General features: G+C 41.4%; 1 protein-coding gene across 1 annotated transcript in view; it reads right to left on the reverse strand.

The window, feature by feature from the left end:
* Positions 1–1,802: 1,802 nt before the first annotated feature.
* Positions 1,803–20,775, reverse strand: part of spag9b (sperm associated antigen 9b) — a 38,878-nt gene continuing 19,905 nt past the window's right edge. The window contains exons 6-29 of the mRNA XM_046068386.1: positions 17,900–18,380; positions 17,712–17,805; positions 16,442–16,566; positions 15,823–15,880; positions 15,024–15,176; positions 14,872–14,929; positions 14,492–14,622; positions 13,163–13,219; positions 11,801–11,980; positions 10,644–10,773; positions 10,419–10,508; positions 9,937–10,098; positions 9,570–9,741; positions 9,181–9,390; positions 7,804–7,960; positions 7,168–7,296; positions 7,005–7,085; positions 6,829–6,896; positions 6,576–6,724; positions 5,932–6,103; positions 5,699–5,812; positions 5,343–5,522; positions 4,786–4,917; positions 1,803–4,693 (exon numbers count right to left, since the gene is read on the reverse strand). Coding sequence (XP_045924342.1) covers positions 4,575–4,693; positions 4,786–4,917; positions 5,343–5,522; positions 5,699–5,812; positions 5,932–6,103; positions 6,576–6,724; positions 6,829–6,896; positions 7,005–7,085; positions 7,168–7,296; positions 7,804–7,960; positions 9,181–9,390; positions 9,570–9,741; positions 9,937–10,098; positions 10,419–10,508; positions 10,644–10,773; positions 11,801–11,980; positions 13,163–13,219; positions 14,492–14,622; positions 14,872–14,929; positions 15,024–15,176; positions 15,823–15,880; positions 16,442–16,566; positions 17,712–17,805; positions 17,900–18,380 — 3,402 coding nt within the window. The 3' untranslated portion in view covers positions 1,803–4,574. The remainder of the gene's footprint in view (positions 4,694–4,785; positions 4,918–5,342; positions 5,523–5,698; positions 5,813–5,931; positions 6,104–6,575; positions 6,725–6,828; positions 6,897–7,004; positions 7,086–7,167; positions 7,297–7,803; positions 7,961–9,180; positions 9,391–9,569; positions 9,742–9,936; positions 10,099–10,418; positions 10,509–10,643; positions 10,774–11,800; positions 11,981–13,162; positions 13,220–14,491; positions 14,623–14,871; positions 14,930–15,023; positions 15,177–15,822; positions 15,881–16,441; positions 16,567–17,711; positions 17,806–17,899; positions 18,381–20,775) is intronic.

A 20,775-nucleotide genomic window follows, 5' to 3' on the forward strand; every position in this document is an offset into this window, starting at 1 on the left:
AACGTTGCAGTGGGAGTTTTATTGAGTTTCTAGCATTTTGTGTGATGCTGTCTCCAGTGTTTTGGTCTCTGTTTTGACTGATGCCAAGTGCCTGCTCATTAGTTTGAGCATGTGCACAAGCATAGGCTTGGAAAAGTAGTGGTTGCAATCTGAAACCTTTCTGCTAGAGGCCACTGAAACTACACATGGCCTCTTAAGAACCACTTTACAGTTGTTTGACAAAATAATCTTAAAGTGAGACAATGTAACTTTTTAGAGGTGACATAACTTCTTCCTCTTCTAAGTGAAATGTTGAATAGCTAAGCTATAAAACACACCCATGGTCATTTCAGTACAGAGGTTTTGCAGGAACAGTCTTATTTGGTCTGGTAAAACTGAGTAGCTTATGGTGGCTAATGTTAGCAAACTTTAGATATCGCCATGTGACTGACAGAACGGAGTAAGTTTGGTGACGTTTCTATAGCTGTGCTACTGCTACACTATATGTCACATTAAAATTTCAGCCCTCAATTTCAAGCAATTAGTGACATGCCCATTATTGGTGCTTTTGTTTTACTTTGGAAAGAGCAGTCACCAGGCATACTGTACTGTTCTGTGTTACTTAACCTCCTACTCCACTATTATGTCTGTGATCCATGACAGCCTGGTGTTCTCCTACGAGCTCGGGAAGAGATTAACACCTCAATATCTCTCAGCCTGCTAAGCACCAGTTCAGCCTCATTCAACTGGCTGAAACCAAGGCCTTGAATAGAACCGTGGTGGACCAATCACAGGCAGGGGAGGTGCACTTCTGTCCTTCAAATAAAGTCACTGGGAAAACAGTATTACAGTGTAGTTCAAACACACCACCTAGTGTTGGTAAAGAAAAGTGTGTATGTTCTCCAGGGTGATGTGCCCAGGAATTAATGTGTAAAAATCCTGCTACGCATGATGCAGTTATATTACATCGGGTGGTATTGTGGTTCTGATACTGACTGTAGTTGCACAAAAGACAGAAATTCACAGAAACATGAGGTAACATGTGCTCAGCAAAAGAAAAATAAATACTGTAGCAGTATACGGAGCAGAGAAAGGGAAAAGCAGGGCTTACTGTGAAAATGAATGGAACCACCGCCATCAACCAAACAATAGAAGACCTTTGGCAATATGGTATGTACTTAAGATGAAGGTACAAGATAATGTATCAAATAAGACACCATAAAAGGTCCATTGTTTTAAAGCAACAAAATTAGATAATTAGCATTTTCTCTCAGTTGGATTTGTGACATCAACAGCCTCCATATGGTAGAATTATTTTAATATGCCTTCAGATTGGCTGTGTGATCCTCTTGGACTTTAATATACATATTAGTGGATGTTTGTTTCTTTAATTAACGGATATTCAAAGAGAAATGGTGAAAATACTGCTTACTAGGAAGCTAAGCCATGGGTCAAAGTTGTTGTATTAGCTTTATTGTAACGGTATTGCATTTTAAAGCACCTATGTTGACTAAAAGCAGATACTTTGATTCTTAAAAAAAAAATCTGGAGGGATACATTTCCATGGTTATTTAAGTCAGACTTATTTCAGACTATTTATGGAACGTAAAATGAGTCTGGTTTAGTCTAGTACGCCTGGTTTAACTGGTAATGTTGATTTCTAAATAGGCCTTTCATGGGTCAGTTTACTGTGGCACTGCAAGGTCCAAGTCAGAAACGGCAAAACAAATCTTCTAAAAAGCCTCAGCCCTAAAGTGCACTCCAAACTCTCAGACAATGTGTGAATCATTTTTGATCAGGAAAAATAAAACAAAAAGCCAAAATCTGCCCACAAACGTTGCTTTAATTGACTGTTAAAAATAAGTAAGGCTAGAGATGCTGTAGAAGTACAAGATGGTGTGTACTGCTAACTTGGAAGAAACAAAGTACCTGCCAAGGTAATGACACGCATTTGTAGATGAGAGGGGTGTCAGAGACCTGTGGAGGAGGGCGAGAGTGGTGGGATAAAGATGCCCACTCATGGACTTCAGCCTTTAGAGCTTAAAACTGATTGTGTCAGGGTCTGTGGACAAGCTGCGGGGTTTCTACTTAAAAAACAAAAAACAGGTCTGAAGCAGCCCCCCCACCAAACAACTCCTCTCACCTCAGAGAAATAGTGCATAGCTGAGTAAGGTTAACCCCTTCAAAACAAATTCATATCATTTCAACAGCAAAAACTGTTGCAAAACAACAAACCCAAGCCAGTTACATGTTTCATACATACATAAATCATATATATTTTCATATTCAATGTACAAAGATACATTCTGAATTGCAAAGGCTCAATCATTGTAAATAAATACTGAAATGGCTAAATTGCAATAAATTTTCTCTCCTTTCCTGGAGAGGACACATACACACACACGCACACTCATGATGAGGACAGGCCTCCTCTGATACTGTTCAATACAACGACAAAACAAAGAACATACCAGTGCAGTGTACTGGTACACAGAGGCCAGAAATATATAGTCTCATATTACACCCAAATGAACATCTTGGGCACTGTACTCTGAGAGTACAGTCTAAAAGAATTTTTCTTTTAAAAAAGCTCATAAAAATAGATTTCAATCAGTTTTCCATCAGGAGGAGATATCACTGACAACTTTAAATAAACAACATCATCTTGCACAAAGTGGGCAGAGCAGAACCAAAAATGTAAATGTTATGAATTTTGACCTCTAAATGTCAAGATAAGGATTGGGGGGGGTATGTAACCCTCAGCGTGTCTGCTTGTTTTATCCTCTCATAATAACAGGACCAGCACATTCTCTGCTCTCACACCCTGAAAATATTTCAATTTCCTAATATGAAAGTCTAAAAATATATCTTATCTATACACCAGGATTTCTGTTACAAAAACTTGCATGTTATCTACATGGCTATAGACTCAAACATGCTGCTTAAAGAGGCCATGTTAGTTGAGACACGAGTATTGTTTCAGCATGTGGCAAACTTTCAATCTTTAATTCTTTATCCTTTGGTAGCAAATGTAACATTCGTTCAAGAAAAAATAAATACTTTGTCACACTTGAAAAGCCTGCAAGTTATTCCTTTCAACACTCAATAACTAGGCATATTTTAAAGTGTCTACAAGCTGGAGCTGGTGGGTAGACCGAGTCTGTGAATCTTTCAGTACTGCAACCAAAGGAACTCAAAGGAAGGGAGGATTTACAGTATGTAGTGACAGATGTGACAGCAGCTGCTGCTTTTCATTTCATCATTATAGGTTTTGTGAATGGACTTGTGTCAGTCACAGAGTTAGTTATTGCCTCTAATGATTTATTATAACATTCAAGTCACAGAGCTAAGCAAGACTAACTGTCTATTTCCAGCTCTGTGAGGCTGTACCTAGAGCAAAATGCTAATGTTAGCAACGTGCTCACAACGACAATGCTAACAGGTATAATGTTTACCATGTTCTTAGTTTTAGTGTGTTTTGTTCATTTTGTTCATCAAAGAATTGGACAAAATAAAATTTAGACCTGGTGGTGGTGCTTGTGGAAAATTCCTGAACTACTGGATAAATTACCATTAAAATTTGGTTGAGATATTTCAGTATGGACCAAAGTTGTGGACCAAGCGACAGACATTGAACACACCGCTGATATGAAGGCATTCCCAAAATGGAAAAGAAATGGGTTACAAATCTTTTTCATCATGCAGCAGAAAGAATATTTTTTCTTTCAGATGTTTAGAAGATGGATTTTTCTAAACAATGCCACCGTATTTCATAAAATCAGATGCTTAGCTCTGTGACTTTAATGTCATGGTAATGCACGCATGAGAGGAATAAACTGGGGCTTCCACTAACACATCTTGAATATTTAGATAAATACGGGGCCATCCTCTGCTCAGACAGATACGAACGATATGAATCTGACGGATTGCATTTGACTTCAACAAAGTCGGACCTAGAGTCATGTGGCGGTCAATTACATTTTTCTGGCATACAATCAAAAACCTAGCTTCTCAAAGGATGAAAAACTATAAAACTCCACGAAATAGGATTTGGGTTTCATATAGAATCCCACATGATCTTACACTATAGAAGGACAACAGGGGAGCGGTCTGATTTAGCATCAAGTCGACTCCAGCATGAGCAAACAAAGACTGAACTGAGGAGGGAACCTGGAAATGTTAGGAGGAAAATTCATTGTATTTGCTGAGCAAATATAACAAAACAACAAAAGGTCTGCATCTGATAACAGTTTTACCTCAAATATTATTAAAATAGACAGAGGCATTATGATCGATTGAATTTCAATACCATAAAATAAAAAAATAAAAAACAACAAATAAGAGAATAATAAAATAAACCAATAACATGCAGTTTGCGTCAATCTGTATGCACTCGTCCAGTCCAGTTCACCACTGAATAAGCTCTCAGAACAGTTTTTGCTCGTTTCACTCTTACTGTTCAGATCTGAGGAAGAAAAAAGTGCTGATTAAACTCGTGCCTGTGGAGCGGAGTCGGCCACCTGAACTCCTTCTCCATCATGGCAGCGGGTTTGAGAGAGAAGGCAAAACATTCCTCAGGGGTCTGAGGTCAGAGTTCAGTCCTCGCTGGCCACGACCTGCCAGACAATGAGGTGGCTGCGCTCAGCTTTTGCCAGGGAGGGCTGCAGTTTCATGATGGGCTCCTCGCCATCCTCCGCCTCGCCATCGTCATCTCCTAAAGACATACAGAGAGACGCCGCATTTGTCTCTAGATCTGCTGTGTTGATTACAATAATGTTTTTAATCCATTACATGTAGCAAACTTACCCATCCTAAAGTCAATGTAGCCTTCTCCTCCACTCATCACCAAAATAGACTTGGTTCCTTCCGGAGTTGCGGCATCTGTCGCCTTGTCACCTGCTGCCTCTGCTCCGCAGGACGCAGATGGTACTGCATGACCTGAAAGCACAGAGCCACAAACTGTAAATAACACCAAGCAAGTCCAGATTGTGTTTCTCTGTTACAGACCTTCTTATCAGTATACTGTATTTAAATAAGATCTCACCTCTCTGGCTCACTAGTTTTTAATCTGCATTCAATACTATGAGAAGCCAAGTACGGATAGCAAACTGTTTATTTTTCAATTTTATACACAATTTTTAAATTTTATAGCCTGGTGATTACAAAAAAATGTTTTCCAACACATATATCACACATAGGTGTCTGGCAGCAGCAACGGAAAGGACAACTTGCTCTTTCTTCTTTATGGATAAATAGTATACCAAATCTACCCAAAATGTTTTTATAAAATCCAAAGAGTTATAAAAAGAACACCGGAATATGTATGAATAAAAAAGGCAAAACCTGCAGCCAGGTTTGATTACCTGGGACAGCAGTGAAGAACTTGACCGCATCTCTGTGACCATGGAAACAGAGCTGAGCGTGAGCCATGGAACAGTATGGAACAAAAGTACCGGCTGTCACTTTATCACCGCTTTCGTCACCGTAAACACGAACTGCACTTCCTGGTTGGTTACCCGTTTCCTTGGTTACCTTATTGGCGGCTAAAGGAACAAGTATGAAATGGAGGTAAATCACAAAGCTCAGTCTGTGTAGTCCACCTGTTTAACTAATGTGATATACATGTTGAAGAGAGCAGGAAAACTGTTCAGTTTGAATGGATGTGTCCACCTGAAGATTATTCCCCTAAAAATAAAATCAGTCTAGCTCCTGAACTCACACTCTGTCAAAGGGATGGAGATGATGACTCCATTTCCGGTGCCGATCCACAGACGACTGCACGACACCATGAGAGCTGTGATCCTCACAAATGAGAAGCCTAGTTTCCCAGTACCTAAGGAAAAGGTATAGAGAAAACAATTCAAACCAAATCGCAGTGGAGGAACAAAAGTGTCTTTAGTGTGTCGTGAAGGCGCTTCTTCTTCTTCAAAAAAAAATTAAGAGTGAACTGACCCAGCATCTTGCTGACGTACGGCTCGATGTCGACGTCCTGAAGGTGCTGGAAGGTGTGAGCGTGGAACAGCCTGAGAGTCGAGTCCAGTCTGATAGACACCCAGATGCCATCGCCATCCCAGGCCAGCTGACGTACCTGGCTCTCCTTACGAGGGTGGGCGTCAAATGACTTCTACGAAGGACAGAGTCATGCAGAGGGCAAAATTACTATCACGCTGTCAAGTTAATTTGAAGAAAATTTGATGTGGCGGGGGAAGAGATAATTTGAACAAGATGAGTTCAGGCTGTTCTTTGTTCCAGGAAGAGAGACAAAGCACAGCCAATGACTCACATTAGCCTGGCGGGCTAGCAGTTAGCTAAGGATTATATAAAGCAAGAAAAGTTGATCTACAAACTGGTAAGGCAGATCATTTCTTGTTTTGAGATGCTATAGTGTGTTTTGGCCACCCTGCTGTATTCTGTGTTGGTCTATTACCATAGTCAGATTAGTTATTTTTTATTTCAGATGTCTCGGATCGAGTTTCGGGTCTCAAATTCGGCCGTACGGGGCGGGTTCAGTCGCGTCTGGTTTGAAAGGTGCGGCTTCGGGAATGGCTTTATGCTCCTGCTGAACTCTGAACTGAACATGCTAAGTCTTATCATACCTCTATCCTCATGGCTTTGGGCTGCACCACATAGATCCTGTTCCTGTAGCCACACCACACCTTGTCGTGCACTACAGTCATGCAGCGGACGGAGTAGTGTGGTCTCCCCAAGTCTAACAGATGGTAGTTGGTCAGGTCCCACTGTCCATCTGACACAAAAAAAGGAAGTCAAGATTTACAATTATATGTACATTATGTCAGGTAAATATTACTTTTTATTTCAAAGTAACGTGCAGTGTTAGTGTCCCCTCACCTACTCCTCTGTGGAAAATGGCTAAAGTGCCATCAGAGAGGCCGACCAGTACACGCCCTTTCACATGCCTGGGGGAGAGAAACAAACACTTTCACAAAAAGTACCAACAGGACATGAAATCGAGGTTGACCATATGGTGTAAAACATACATCCGTCATTTATTTCCGTGTACTTACACAATGCCGAGCACAGAGTCCTTCAGCTTTATAGAATGGAGACACTTCTTCCACTGAGCCACGGAGGAGTGGACGTACACGCTAGAATCACAAACGTTTCCTCAGTCACCACAATTCTTGATTTCTGGTGCTGGGCAAAAAGACACAGACATTTGAAACTCACCATCCATTCTGGGCCCCCAGCCACATAGTGGGCAGAACACTGCTCATTTTCTGAGCCTCTTCTCTCATCAGGTCCTGCTCCTCGGCGTTGAGGTTTGAACTCACTCCATCTTTCAACAGATCACTCTCCCTGCTCATCAGAGACGACAAGTATTATTAGAGGTGCAGCGTTTGTATAATTCTTACTTTCCACCAATTGTAGTGAACAGCTGCGTATCTGTCAAACTACACAATTAACACTGGACAGTGGTAGCACTATATGTATAATTCTTACTTTCCACCAATTGTAGTGAACAGCTGCGTATCTGTCAAACTACACAATTAACACTGGACAGTGGTAGCACTATATGTATAATTCACTTGTTAGTGTTACAGCCCATTTTGTTGAGAGGAAGTGGTAGCCAAGGGCAAAACACACACTTAATCTTAATGTAGCAAGGGTAGTTTTACTTGAAGGTTTAATGCACTGCAATGATAATTTACCATCACACAAATATTTACATAGGTTTCACGATCAAACAGTAAATGGCTTAATGAGTGATTGGATGTCGTTGCTCAGTTTGTTTATGGTTGTACTGATATAATTGAGTTTTATTGGACAGACTGAAGTGTAGGGTAATGGGCCTCCTGATGTTACCTCTGAGAGTAGTTGGCTGGAGCCTCTGCTGGCGGCTGAGCTCCCAGTGGATCAGTGAAGACGTGTTCGGTGTAGACTCCCCCCAGGCTCTGTCTCTGGTCAGCAGGACCTGCACTGGCCTCTGTCGCCTCTGTGGCTTCCTCTGCTAATCTGGAGACTGCAGAAAGGATCGTCTCTTAGCAAACTGGGCCAACTCAAGAGTAGGTAATATTTATGGTGTCACTTTAGCTTTGTTTCTGTACAGATGTTGTCCGCCCCTCACTAAAATGCAGATTGTTGTACGTCTTTCTTTTTGTGTTCTTTAGAGCTGACAATTATCACATCATCATACTTTTTCTCATCCACATCACATGTGGTTGAATGTATTTTTGCCATATCAAAAATCAGAGTAGGAAATGGTCCCAACTGACTGAAGGTTGACACATTTTTGTCATACTTTTAGGCCTAGAAGAAAAAGCATTTTAGCAACTTTCTTAACTTAGGACTTCTCACACCTATCTCTGCTGATATTTAGCAGAGCTCCGGATGTGTGGCCAGGAGACGGCAGTCAGGCAGAGACATGAAGACACACACGGTGAAGAAATGTTCATCAAAGACTAGGAGCTTGTTGAAAGATACCGTTTCAGCAAACAAATTTTATTCTTCTTTGACAGGCGGGATGCATATGACAGCGAGCTCTGTGGTGACTTGCATCTGTCACTATCAGTATGTGTGGTAATAAGTCAATATCTGGTAAAAACAAGCTGCAGCCACAGCTTGTTTAGTAAGTCATTCATTTGTTTAAAATGATCGCTGGTGGGGCCATATTTAAGGGATGCGTTCATATTGTTGCAGAAGATTTCCCTACACTGTGTGACATTACAGAAAGAATTTCCCCACCTGTAAGGACACAACTGCAAGTGGAATAGGTGCAACACTTGCAAGATGAGTCACTTAAACAGGCAGTAAAACAATATTATTGGACAAGTGCCACTCAGCTCTCCTGCAATCTAATTACATTAAATAAATTAAACTAAAACTGTATTGTTGATTGTTTAATCCATGCAAGTGGCTTGCTGAAGTTTACCTAAAGCCAGTGAATGGCTTATTGCTAAATAATATGGGTGTCCCCGACTAAAGATTAGATTGAGACTAACTGGGCATTTACAGCTAAACTGAGGCTTACTGTTTCCTGCTTTTCTGAATCTGAAGTTTAATATTTCAACTAGCAACAGTCAGAAACCTTCAACACATTATCCTAAACTTTACTCACTTATAGCGACGTGACATTCTCTCTGGTTTGGGAAGCGTCATAAATAACTCTGAAGTCCTAGACTCTGAGAGATGCTTGAGAAACACGGTCCCTGATCGCCAAGACTGCTTGCTAACATCTCTTACCAGTTTCACCGTCTTTTCCTGGACTGCCTGCTGTCTGAGGAACAGCTGCTGCTCCTTCAGCATCACAGCCAACAACAGTGATGCCTCCGAGCACACCATCGCCTTCTACTGAGCTGCTATTGGTTGATTGTGAGGTGCCGTCTCCTGCAGGTTCTGTTTCAGAGTTTGGAGCGACTTCCTCACCAGCTGGGTAGTCCGTCTCTCTTGCACCTAAATTTAAGTATACATATGTAAACATGAATAAAAAAGCGTGCTGCCCCATGTAATCAGTGCAATCCCTCTGCGGGCCTCTGAAGCAAAATCAGTTATTTGCACACAGATGTCAATAAAATCCTCTAGTCCTCTATGGACTTGCAGCTACACTCAGATGCATGTGTTTATCTGCTGACCTGGTACACTGGCGATGCAGAGGACGTGGGAGTTACAAACAAAGAAGCTCTCTAGGATGTTTCCAGGCTGGTTGGCGTCAATGACAACGGCTTTAGTGGTGGAGTGGGTGCTGGTGCAGATCCAAACCAGTGACGACAACTCATCCTGCTGCCGCAACTCTTTCTGCTGCTCCTGCAACAACAAACAAAAAAAGACACAGAGCAATGAAACATTTTGTGTATGTGTTTTTGTAATTACAGGCACCCTTTCGAAAACTAATGACTCAAATTTGATACTTTAAATATTTCAGTGTCTGATTTATGAATAATTGCTATCATTATTTTTATCACCATGTGTCCCCTGTGGGATGGAAAGATGTGTGTGTACCTTGATATCTTGATCCAGTTTATCCAGGCTGCTCTGAGATCCTATCTTCTTTTTAGGGCTCTCTGGTCCTGGCACGTCACTGTAAAACACGCTGGCTCCTATGATCAAACCCCCGTCTCTGGTTTTCCCTCCAGAGAGGTTCACGCCAGCAGCACACCACAGCTGAAGCACAGACACACGGTGACAGATATGATGACGACACACAAAATACATGAAAGCTATCAAGAGATGTGCAACACAGACGAGACATAATCCCAGCTAAGACAAAGAAAAGGAACCATTAGGAACCATTATTACAAACAATTGAATTATTAGAATGGTTTGATGGTCTGGGCTATCAACGGCTTCAGTCAAAACATACCAACATAACTCCTTCTCATATTGGTTAAAAGAAATGTAAAAATATGCGGGATTATTGATGAGGATGAAAGCTAACAAGACATTTTGAATGCAATTATTAACCAACAAACAGGAGGAAATACCTTCATAGAAGCATCCTTCTCATCCAGTGGTCTGAGGAAGACAGGAACAGGTAGATTCTTCGTTTTACTCTCTGTCGGACCTCCATTCGCCTGAAAATGTAAAAACCGCACCATTGCATTACAACTTGTTTCTGTTGTAGCTCCCATCACAATAGTTCTACCTCCTTCTGAAGAGGACCAGACTGTCTATAGTAATTACAACTGGAAGGTTGCTCATCTCTTTACTTTGTATTTCTTGGGTAGACTCCAGCCGTAAGCCTGCACTCTGCTGTCCTCCTTCTGGACGTGGGCTTTGACCTGCTGGTACTGAGCCCGCTTCTGCTCTCTCCTGGACACCACGTTATCGGCTGCCACTCTGGGGGACAGAACAACAGGTCGCTCAAGAAAGATGTCTACTCTTTGACAAAAATAGATGAAACTGAAACAGGGAGCGCTTTGATGACAATTTTAACAAAAGGTGTTAACATTAAGTTAGACTACGGCTGGGTAAGTTAACGTGTTATTATTGCATTAACACATTAATTAATTAACACTGACAATTACTTTATCTCACATTAACGCAGTTTTTATTATTATTATTATTTTGAAAGTCCGTTGCTCACTGGCCCTCAATACACATACAGTCAAACCATGGGTCACAGGAGGGGCGGGATGTTGATCAGCCTGCAAATCACCCAACCAAACAAGCAGCGGAGGGAGGCTTTGGCAGACTACGCTGGATGCAGCGTGTGGGAGAAGTAAGACAGCGCTCTGCGAGTATACAGCAGGCGCTCTATGGAGAGTAACAATGGCAACGGCTTCTGTGCGCTACACAGCTGTAGCCTATTTAACTTAAGTTAAAATTATAGGCAACATGACTTCACCTGATAGGCCTTCATCTAGTTTTGCGGGCATGCTCTGCCACATGAATTCCCTCCTGCTTATGCAGTACATTTAAATTAAAAGTGCTCAATACACTACTTCAGAATTCATTGTTCAATTTTGAACATAACAATGTAATTAATCATGATTACTTGCAGAAAATCGTGCGATTAATCGCAATTTAAATTTTTAATCGTTGCCCAGCACTAAGTTATACAGAATGAAACTCATCCATTGAACAGTTTTGATGATATCATCAAATGCCCTGAATGATTGAATTTAGATTTTTAATGTTCTTGATCTACTGGCGACCTGTCCAGGGTGTACCCCGCCTTTCACGCAATGTCGGCTGGGATGGGCTCCCCCGCGACCCTGTACGCAGGATGGGCGGTTGACGATGGATGGATGGATGTTCTTGATCTTTGCTTGTGAGTCAATGTACCAAAAGAGATCAATAATGCCTCAGCATACAGTATCACAGAATCAAATGTTCTCATTAAACCTTCTCCTGACTGACTTACTCCTCATTGAGGAAATCAAAGGCTTTGCTCTTGTCACTGGGCAGCTGCTGCAGGGTGCTGCTCCTCTTCTTGACGGACGGCTGAATCTGAGAGGTGGGTGCGTTATACTTGACGTTCACAGGGGCCTCCGCCGACGGCTTCTTGGCCGCCCCGCCCGACGAGCTAAACAAACGGCTGAAACTGGAGGTGTAAGGGCGGGGAAGTGGGACGGAAGGAGAGAAAAAAAAGCACACAGACAAACATATAGAGGGGTGGGCACAAGCGGTAGCTCCAGCGGCAGAGGTAGGGCTCAACATTTAAGAGTGATAAGGTCATCCTTTACCATGCCAACACACCATGCCAGCTTTCATACAGGTAGCAGTCTGATGCTGATATGCACATTCCTGCTAACTTATCCAGACCCCACTGATCTGTCTCCCAAACAGCAAAGCATCAGAGCAGCTGTTCTCCCAGAATGGCGGAGAGGGAGTGCGGGGTTAATATTGAGCACCGACTAGGACGTTAGTCAACAACACAGAGCAAAACAGGCCTGGACATAAAATAACACTTTTCATTTCCCCCCCAACTCTACAGTGAGCCCATGGTATCTATCACATTACACCTGACTGTTTAATGTATATCAACACATGTTCAGCATGTTTCTAAAGAATACCTTTATAGCAGATCAGTCTGAAATAGGCTCTGGTAAGTCTACTTTTATGAGCATATTTTCTCTGCTTTGACCAACACACTCCACTCATACCCCTGCCATCCCTCCCACTTGTATAGAAACCCTCCCAACACACCTCCTGCACACAGACATCACAACATCAGCCAGGATATAGAAGGACACACAGAAACAGAGCGGGAGAGATGGTGAATTTATCAGATTATGCTTCTCTTACACACGCACTGTCCCAATACTGCAGCCAAAAACCAGCTCCAAATAACGTCCTCTTCAAACCAAACTCATTCCTTATGACATTCAATAAAGGAGAGCTTTGGGATCAGATCACACAAATTCAGTCTTTCAGATTTAGTGCCACTGTGAGCAAATAAGTGCATTGACCCAACCTCAGGTCTCTCAAAAGCTTGTCATGCTTGATGTTTACAGCTGTCTTTAATTTTTAATTAAGAATTAAAGACAACTGTGACAGCAAAGCAGCTCAGATCTGAGATCAGAGTCACAGCTTCATGGCTGGCTCTCCTCTGTCAAAAGATGAAAACACCAGAAGCCAGTCAAGTCACTGTGAACATGTCAAAGATTTACCTACATCCTGGAGAAAACAATCACACAACATGGAATACAAAGGAAAAGCAAATGAAACACAGTAATCACACTGTGGTTGGTATTTAAGAGATGAAAAGAAAAGAGGTGCTTACAACTGCCAGAGGCTGGATTTCTTCTTCTCTGGAAGAGCTGGGTTCTCTTTTGAAGCCCTGAGAGAGACAATTCATTTAGATGTATTGCTTTTGATGTTTTACAGTCAATTCTTCCATTTCAATTTGAAATATCAAACCATACTCAGACAGTTTTGTTTGTATAGTATAGCTTTGTATTTTCCCTTTGTATGTGTGTGTGTTAAGGATCAAGGCAAGGAAAAAGGGGAATAGTATTCAACTGCAGCAGCACCTCATGATTAAATCATAGAAATGCATAGAAAGTAATCTCAATAAATTAGGCAAAAAAAGTTATTCTGTGAGCTGGTAACAAATAACAAAAAAGATATCTTGGCTGTTGTGTGGTTAATATGCTCTCTGCATGCTGGTTCTGTACTTTTCACACTTGGCCACAGATTTTTTTGTGGAAGAAGAAACACCACTCTGAGCTATGGGCTGTGTCTTTTTGCTGTCCATTAAAGACAAACAGTCTTTTACTACATAAACCATGTAGGTGATTGCTGCACATCATCGCAGTATTTGTCGAACAGAGAGATCTTACCTTTACTCAATTTGACGTCTTCAGACATCAAAAGTGACTAACCATACTTTGTGTCATTACTGTCCACCTACAGCTGTTATATCACGCCAATATCGAATGTCATGATTTATATGATAATGCCATTGAGTTACGTCCTGTATACCACTAACGTAATCATTTCTTAAATGTGAGCTAAATCGAGACAATTGTCTGCAGAAAACATACTTTCCTCTCTAACTCGACACCAAGCTTGTTTTATCCGATTATAACTTTGTGATTATGTATGATGCAATTATATCTTGTTTAATACTACATAGAACACAAATGCAGGCCAGCAGTTTGTCTGAGAATGTGGGTCCCCCCAGCTTGAAAAAAGGCACCCCTCCCTTAGTTTATTTGATTAGTTTTGCTCAAGTCCTGGATGCCTAAGGCATCATAATTATGGTATGTGATCCCCTAGACAGACGGAATTAAGCCAAGACAGCCTAATATTGCTGTTTCACAACAAAGACTACACAAAATACTGAGGTCTGTCCTGTAGTATTTATTAATCACTGGGAATGTGGGGAAAAAACTGTAAAATTCTCCAAAACTTCTGTCTCTGAACTATCTCTTTAACCAAATCATATTTAGGCTATTTTATATGCCCCCGGGGATGCCGGTCTCCCCCTTTGAAAACCTCTGATTTAAATCACAATTGGTAAGAAAAGAAACACAATTGGATATCATCCTCCATTTGTTCAGCCCCACTTTATATTGTGCACTACTTGTCTCTGTTCCTCTTGTCTTACCGGATCATCTCTGTCCATCTAACAGCCTCCTGCAGCTCCATTAGCCTCTCCTTATACTGGTTCCTCTCCATGAGGACCCTGGCCATCTCCACCCTGGTGAAGCGCTTCCTCTGTGCTGTTGGCACATCGCTCTGCAGGCACAACACCAGTGTGAGACCACTCTTCAATACATATACACATTATACATGAAACACAAGATCAATATGGTGGCTGTGAAGCTTTTTAAAAAGGGAACAATAACGGCTTTAGAGGCATGGAATATAGTGCAACTAAAAAGGTCATAATTAGAGATACCTAAAAGATCCAGGTAGCTTTCTTCAATAACTTATACTGCTCTAATCCAAACTGGTGTATACACACAACAAATACCAAGGACTCACATCATCCTCATTGTCATTCTTGACCTTCTGTTTGGATTCCTCAAGCTCAGTTCGAATCCTGTAAGTGAGTACGTAAAGTCTTTAGCAGCCATCTTTTACAGCATATACTCAAATGCAATACGCAGACTGACGAGCAGTCCAAGAAAACTCACCTCTTGAGTTCTTCCTCTAATTCTTTGTTCTTCTCCTCCAGTTTGATCTTGGCTTGAGTGACAGCTTTCAGCTCACCTTGCAGGCCCTCCTTCTCACAAGACAGTTCGTCCACTTGTGCTATCAGGTCATTTTTCACCACATTCAAAGCATTTCTAAAAAAAAAAACCCAAATGTTATATCTACATTAAACACAAGGTGGCAGCACTGTCCCGTTTTTCAATCACGCAATAGGACTTTCCTGTTTTCATGCATTAGCTCTTTTTTGCTTTTTATCACTATCAATCTTTAGAAAAAAGTGCCACGAGGAGTCCAAAAATAGCACCATCTCTTGGAAAAAGATTTTAACTTTAGAATATTAAACACAATTGCAAACATTGCTACAGAGGTGGGTCAGACTGGGTTGAATAAAAAGCATTTGTTAGACATGAAACATCTGGCAATAGGCACTTTGATGTGCACATTTTAAAATAAGGAAAAAAGCATCCAAACTACAGGTGCATCAGCAGGCACTGCAAATTGATCTAATGTGTCAGCTTAACAGTCAGGAATATCATGATAATATGCCAAAAAACAAATGCATCATCAAAAAACAATAACAAGCACAAGCAGATGAAATAGGGAAGATAATGCTGGTATTTGGCACAACCTAACATGGCCCACTTATGTAGCAATGTCTGCAATGATGATATAGTTACTTAACTATAGTTACTATACGCTACCTTTTTTTATTAATGTCATTATTTCTGGTTTAAAAACAAAAATAAAATAGACTCTTCTGTAGTTATAATGAGTACTAACTTGGTCTCCAGCAGCTGGGTGTTCTCTTGGATAAGATGTTCGACCTCCCGACCCATACCTGAAAATGATCACCCACAATGGGAATTCAAAATAAATGTTTCATCTCATCATGTGCTCCAACATGAAAGGGAAGAATATAGACACTACTGAAAAATCAAAAAAGACCTGGTCCTTATCCTACACACTAACTTTTGATCTTGCAGTCTTACCTAGAAAGTTGTAGTCTGGGAGCCATGCAAGAGATGATGCATACCAGGAAGAGTTTATGAGACTTCATTTTATGAGATTTGAGTTAAACGGTCTCATTTCAACATCTCTATTCTTTGTTATTACTGCCCTTCAAAACACAGTAGCACCACTCTAATCTATTCTGGACAGCTATAAGAAAGCCACAGAGGGACATCAGGGACATGGGACACAAATGTTGAGAATTTTGTTGGGAGACAGATCCGGGGGGTGGAATTTATTGATACACACCAGAAAACTCATCTGTAAGGATGATAAAGCCCGACAGCCGAAGAAAAAACGCAAGAATATGGCAGGGGAAGAAAATTGTTTGTAAAATAGTAGAAACTATGACGAGATTAAATTATCAAGTAATGAGAGTGAGGCTTCTTACCCAGCAGGTCGGCTCCCTCGTCCACGTCTCCTATCAGGTCGTTTCCTGCAGACGACAGCTCCTCAAACAGAGAGTCAGTGTTCCGGTCAAACGCTAGGTTCTCTATGCCACCTTTAGATGGTGTGCTGGATGGACAGTTAAGGTAGAGGGAGGGAGAGAAAATTATGACAATCGTTATGAAGGAGGCATAATGTTGTAACATGATAATTTTGCTAAATATCGCCATCAAATGTGCACATCCATGTGAACACAGATACACTATTTTTTAACACTTTCATACACTATCTTCCTCACAATTTGTCTCATTTGGAGGGGGAGTTAAAAACCACCTATCATAGAGAGGGGTGAGACACGATGTCATTTCAATATGAGGATAACAGCGGACATTTCAGACTCTCCAGAATTGCACTGATTTTTGCAAAAGTTCCATAACAAATAAAAAAAGAGAGCTAGCAGAGAAGTTCAAACCCTGCTTATTTCCAAATGTCTGCATAGCCGGCAAATTGCTGCGAGGCAGGTTTTGGAAAAGTTACCAAAATTTGTGGACCTAAATCTGAGGTTGGAAAGATGTGCGGGAGGGGGTTCCCGATCCGGCAAGCAATTCCGATGGAGCATACAGGTCGCCTTAAAGGTATGCTCAAAACAAACTATTTCATATGTCTAAAGGCAAAGATGTGTATAACGCTGCTAAGAACAGCCACACTTAAAAGGTGGGGGGAAAGCTGGTCATCACAGAAAGGGGCAAGACAAGATAATTGATTTTGGACAATCTTTGCTTGAAGGAATTTGTCTTGCAAATTGACAGAAGTTTGACAGAAGTAGTTGTGTAAAGAGCGAAGAACAAGGTGAGAGAAAAGTTCTATCTGTGCCTACTTTCACACCTCCCCAACCCTGGCCAATCACTTGACTGTTTAGAAACGTTACAGAGGGTGCACTCCAAATCCCAACTGGCACAGTGCAGCTTTAGCATGGTTTCCACTCCATTTGAATTTGGCAAATAAAGCGGTACAATGTTACTTATGCCAACGGCTCTGTTGATTATCAACTGATTCAGAGATTTATCATCATACCTGCAATGTCAAAGGTAAACTAGAAAAAGGTGTGGTGGAGGGAGTCTCAGACAGTTTGATCATCCAACAAGCACATCATTTGAAACATACAACATCTTAATGCATTTCTGCAAATCTACATAGAGTGCCAGCCTTATTCTTTCAACAGTTTGCTAATTTCAGAGTAATGATAATAAGATATCTAATCATCGGTCCTCTACCTTGTTCCTCTGCAGCCATCAAGGTCCATGTCCAGCTCAGGAGTGGACTCTATGATGGCCTGCACCTCAGACTTCTCCAGGTTGTCTGCTCCATCTAGTACAACCAGCAGAGAGTTTAGCAGAGAGAATGAGCAATCCAGTACACTCAAACTGCAGATACAACAAGGTGTTTTAACTGCAGTACTGACCATCACGTTTGAGGGGCGTCGAGGCAGAGCCCTGACCTTCATGTCCAAGCTGACCCTGCTGTCCTTCTTGCATCACTGTGATGTTCTTACTGCCCTCTGGTTTTCCACTGTTCCTGTCCAGGTTCTTGTTGAGCCCATCTGAAACTTCCTGTTCCCGCCGGGGCACAGACTCCATGGCAACATCGGAAGCAGCAGTAGACAGCGGTGTGGCAGAGGCAAACCCACCCCCAACACTGGACACAAGACTCGTTCCGGTGGACAATCCATCATGAGGAGATAGCGGTGTGGTGGACTGAGAGTTAACACTGTATGTAGATGAGGGGGTGTTTAATTTCGAGGTACCACCCTGAGAGGACATGGGGGTGTTGGATTTGGATCCTCCACTTTGTGAAGACACAGGAGTTCCACCTTTGGAGACATTTTCGTGGCTGGTTGGAGTACTGGACTTGGAGCCTCTGTGATTCGCGTTGGCCAATTCATCCTTAAGGTGGAGGGAGAGGAGGAGGACGAAGATGAGGGGAGCAGGTTAACAAGAAAAACAAGGGATAAAACTAAGTTTTTACTTTATGAACATTATAAACCTCCTGCAATTGAAGCTGTAAATGCAGGTAATGTGCAGCACATTATTTTATATGCAAACCAAACCAAACACCACAATAAAACATAAGAGTGATCAAGCCAAAAATCTCAAAATACCAGAGTAAACTAAAAGATAAAGGAAAACACTAATGAAATGGGCTTCAAAGTTGACCTTGATTTTGTAAACTGTAGTTTGACAAAATAATCTTAACTCAAGGTCCACTTTCTGGCTTTTTCTGGAGCTGGACTGAAGTTCCATAGTTAGGTTATAGGACGACGGAGCTAATTAAATTGTAAGCTCAGGAAATAGCTTGTAAGTGGACCTCGAGTTTAGATTCTTCAAACCTTGAAGTCTCTTTTAGAACTACTCGAGCACATAAATCTAGTATATTCCCTCTGTTTGTTTAAATAAAAATAAGCTAAAATAACAGACGTCAACACCAACTGTGTCAAACAGTGATCACCTGGCCATGCGGCTAAAACCAACACAAACACTAACCAAACCACAACATGCAACCGGGACACTCCATCTTTCACAAATCACATCCATCCTGGCAATGTACACCCACACTCACAACTGTGTTTAAGTGTAAAGCAACCGTAAGATATGCATGTAAATCCTGACACTGATAAGAAGCTATGAGCACTGAACCTTTCTCGTAGCAGACCTTTTGACTTGTCACAAAAGGTGGAACAAAGTTTTGCTCAGTGGCATCAACTGTCCCAGTAAGCCTCTAGCTCACCTGAATGAAATGCAGTCTTTTAATGTTAACAATTACACATGTGCTTTTCCTGCCATGACTAATCAAAATGTCTGCTCTGAAAAGGGTCTTCTGTAAAAACTGTTTGTTCTTCTGTTTTCAAAAAACATTTTGAGGCCAGCAGAAGAAATACAAAGGTCAGCATCATGCAGTTTCAATTAGATATGAGGTATTGCCAGTATGTTTGCATCATTGTATTTAATCACAGCAAAGTCTGCAACACAACTACTAAAATCAGTAAGTTTGGTAGACGCCGTGGTTAGTTTCTTCATGATAGACACATCTACCTGGTCCTGATCAGCCTCCTGATGGGACAAATTCTCCTGTGAATTTTCACCTTCCACTCTGATTGGGGAGAATGGATCCTCAGACTGAGGGATATTAAAAACCTTGCTCATTAATATTTCAACATCCATTCCTTAAAAATAATGAAATATATATAAACAGCTATATAAGGATGTTGAAAGGAGACATAATTTCTGAATGTGTCCAAGAAAATAAAACAAAGCTGTGGGACACGAGTTGTGGGATACGCCTGAACTCCATGACTGAACCGTGTAGTGAGCAGTATTTATGGCTTCTTCTCGTACACAAGGTGACCTTGTTGGCAAAGGCTGTCTGTGTGAATGAGTGAAAATGAAGTGGATTTACAGTAACACTAAAACGCTAAGGTTTCATCAGGTCTTAGCATCCCTTTGTGGCACGCAGAATTTCTAACTCTGTATTGTTTTGATCCGTTAATGCCAGCGGCTTCAGTCCTATAAATAGCTCTGTGCCAGATGGAAAAGTATCAATCAGGACAACAACAAAGCATCCATAAGGATCCCTCGGTCACCTTGAAAACAGATGAGGGGACACTTTAATATCACAGAGGAGACTTTAAAGCGTCCACAAACATTGAATGACAATAAACTTTCTCAATAACATTTTATTCTCTCATGTATTCCCTCCTCTGTGTCTGTCTCTGCACTGATGGGAGTATTTCCTTTCACATCTCTTGTCTGCATGCTGGCGTCACTCTATTGTTGCTATAGTAGCCCTGTGCAGCCAATAGGGGGAAAGCTTCCCTGCCCTGCTACTCTGCTGAAAATGGCTCTTCCCTAACCCTGCAAAAAACATTCACACACAGAAACACACACCTTTACACAGGAAGAGGGAAGGCATCATTAACTGTAAATCTTTGAAAAATGTCAAGTCAGAGGACAAAACACAAAGACACTGTGTTTCTGCACTGGGGGTGCCTGGTAAGATTGTGTGTGTGTGTGTGTGTGTGTGTGTGTGTGTGTGTGTGTGTGTGTGTGTGTGTGTGTGTGTGTGTGTGTGTGTGTGTGTGTGTGTGTGTGTGAGAAAGACATACTGCGACACCTATATTGTACTCTGGGACTCAGGGTGAGGAGCTCAAAAGCAGTTTAAGAATTATTATCTACCAGTTATGGAACAATCTTAACACAATTCCTGATAATGTGGGCCAAAATAAAGGTTACCAAAACTCAAACCACTTCACAAGTCTTACAATTGCCATCTAACCCCGTACTA

Source organism: Micropterus dolomieu, linkage group LG14, assembly GCF_021292245.1.
Source record: "Micropterus dolomieu isolate WLL.071019.BEF.003 ecotype Adirondacks linkage group LG14, ASM2129224v1, whole genome shotgun sequence".
In the NCBI taxonomy this organism is placed as follows: Eukaryota; Metazoa; Chordata; class Actinopteri; order Centrarchiformes; family Centrarchidae; genus Micropterus; species Micropterus dolomieu.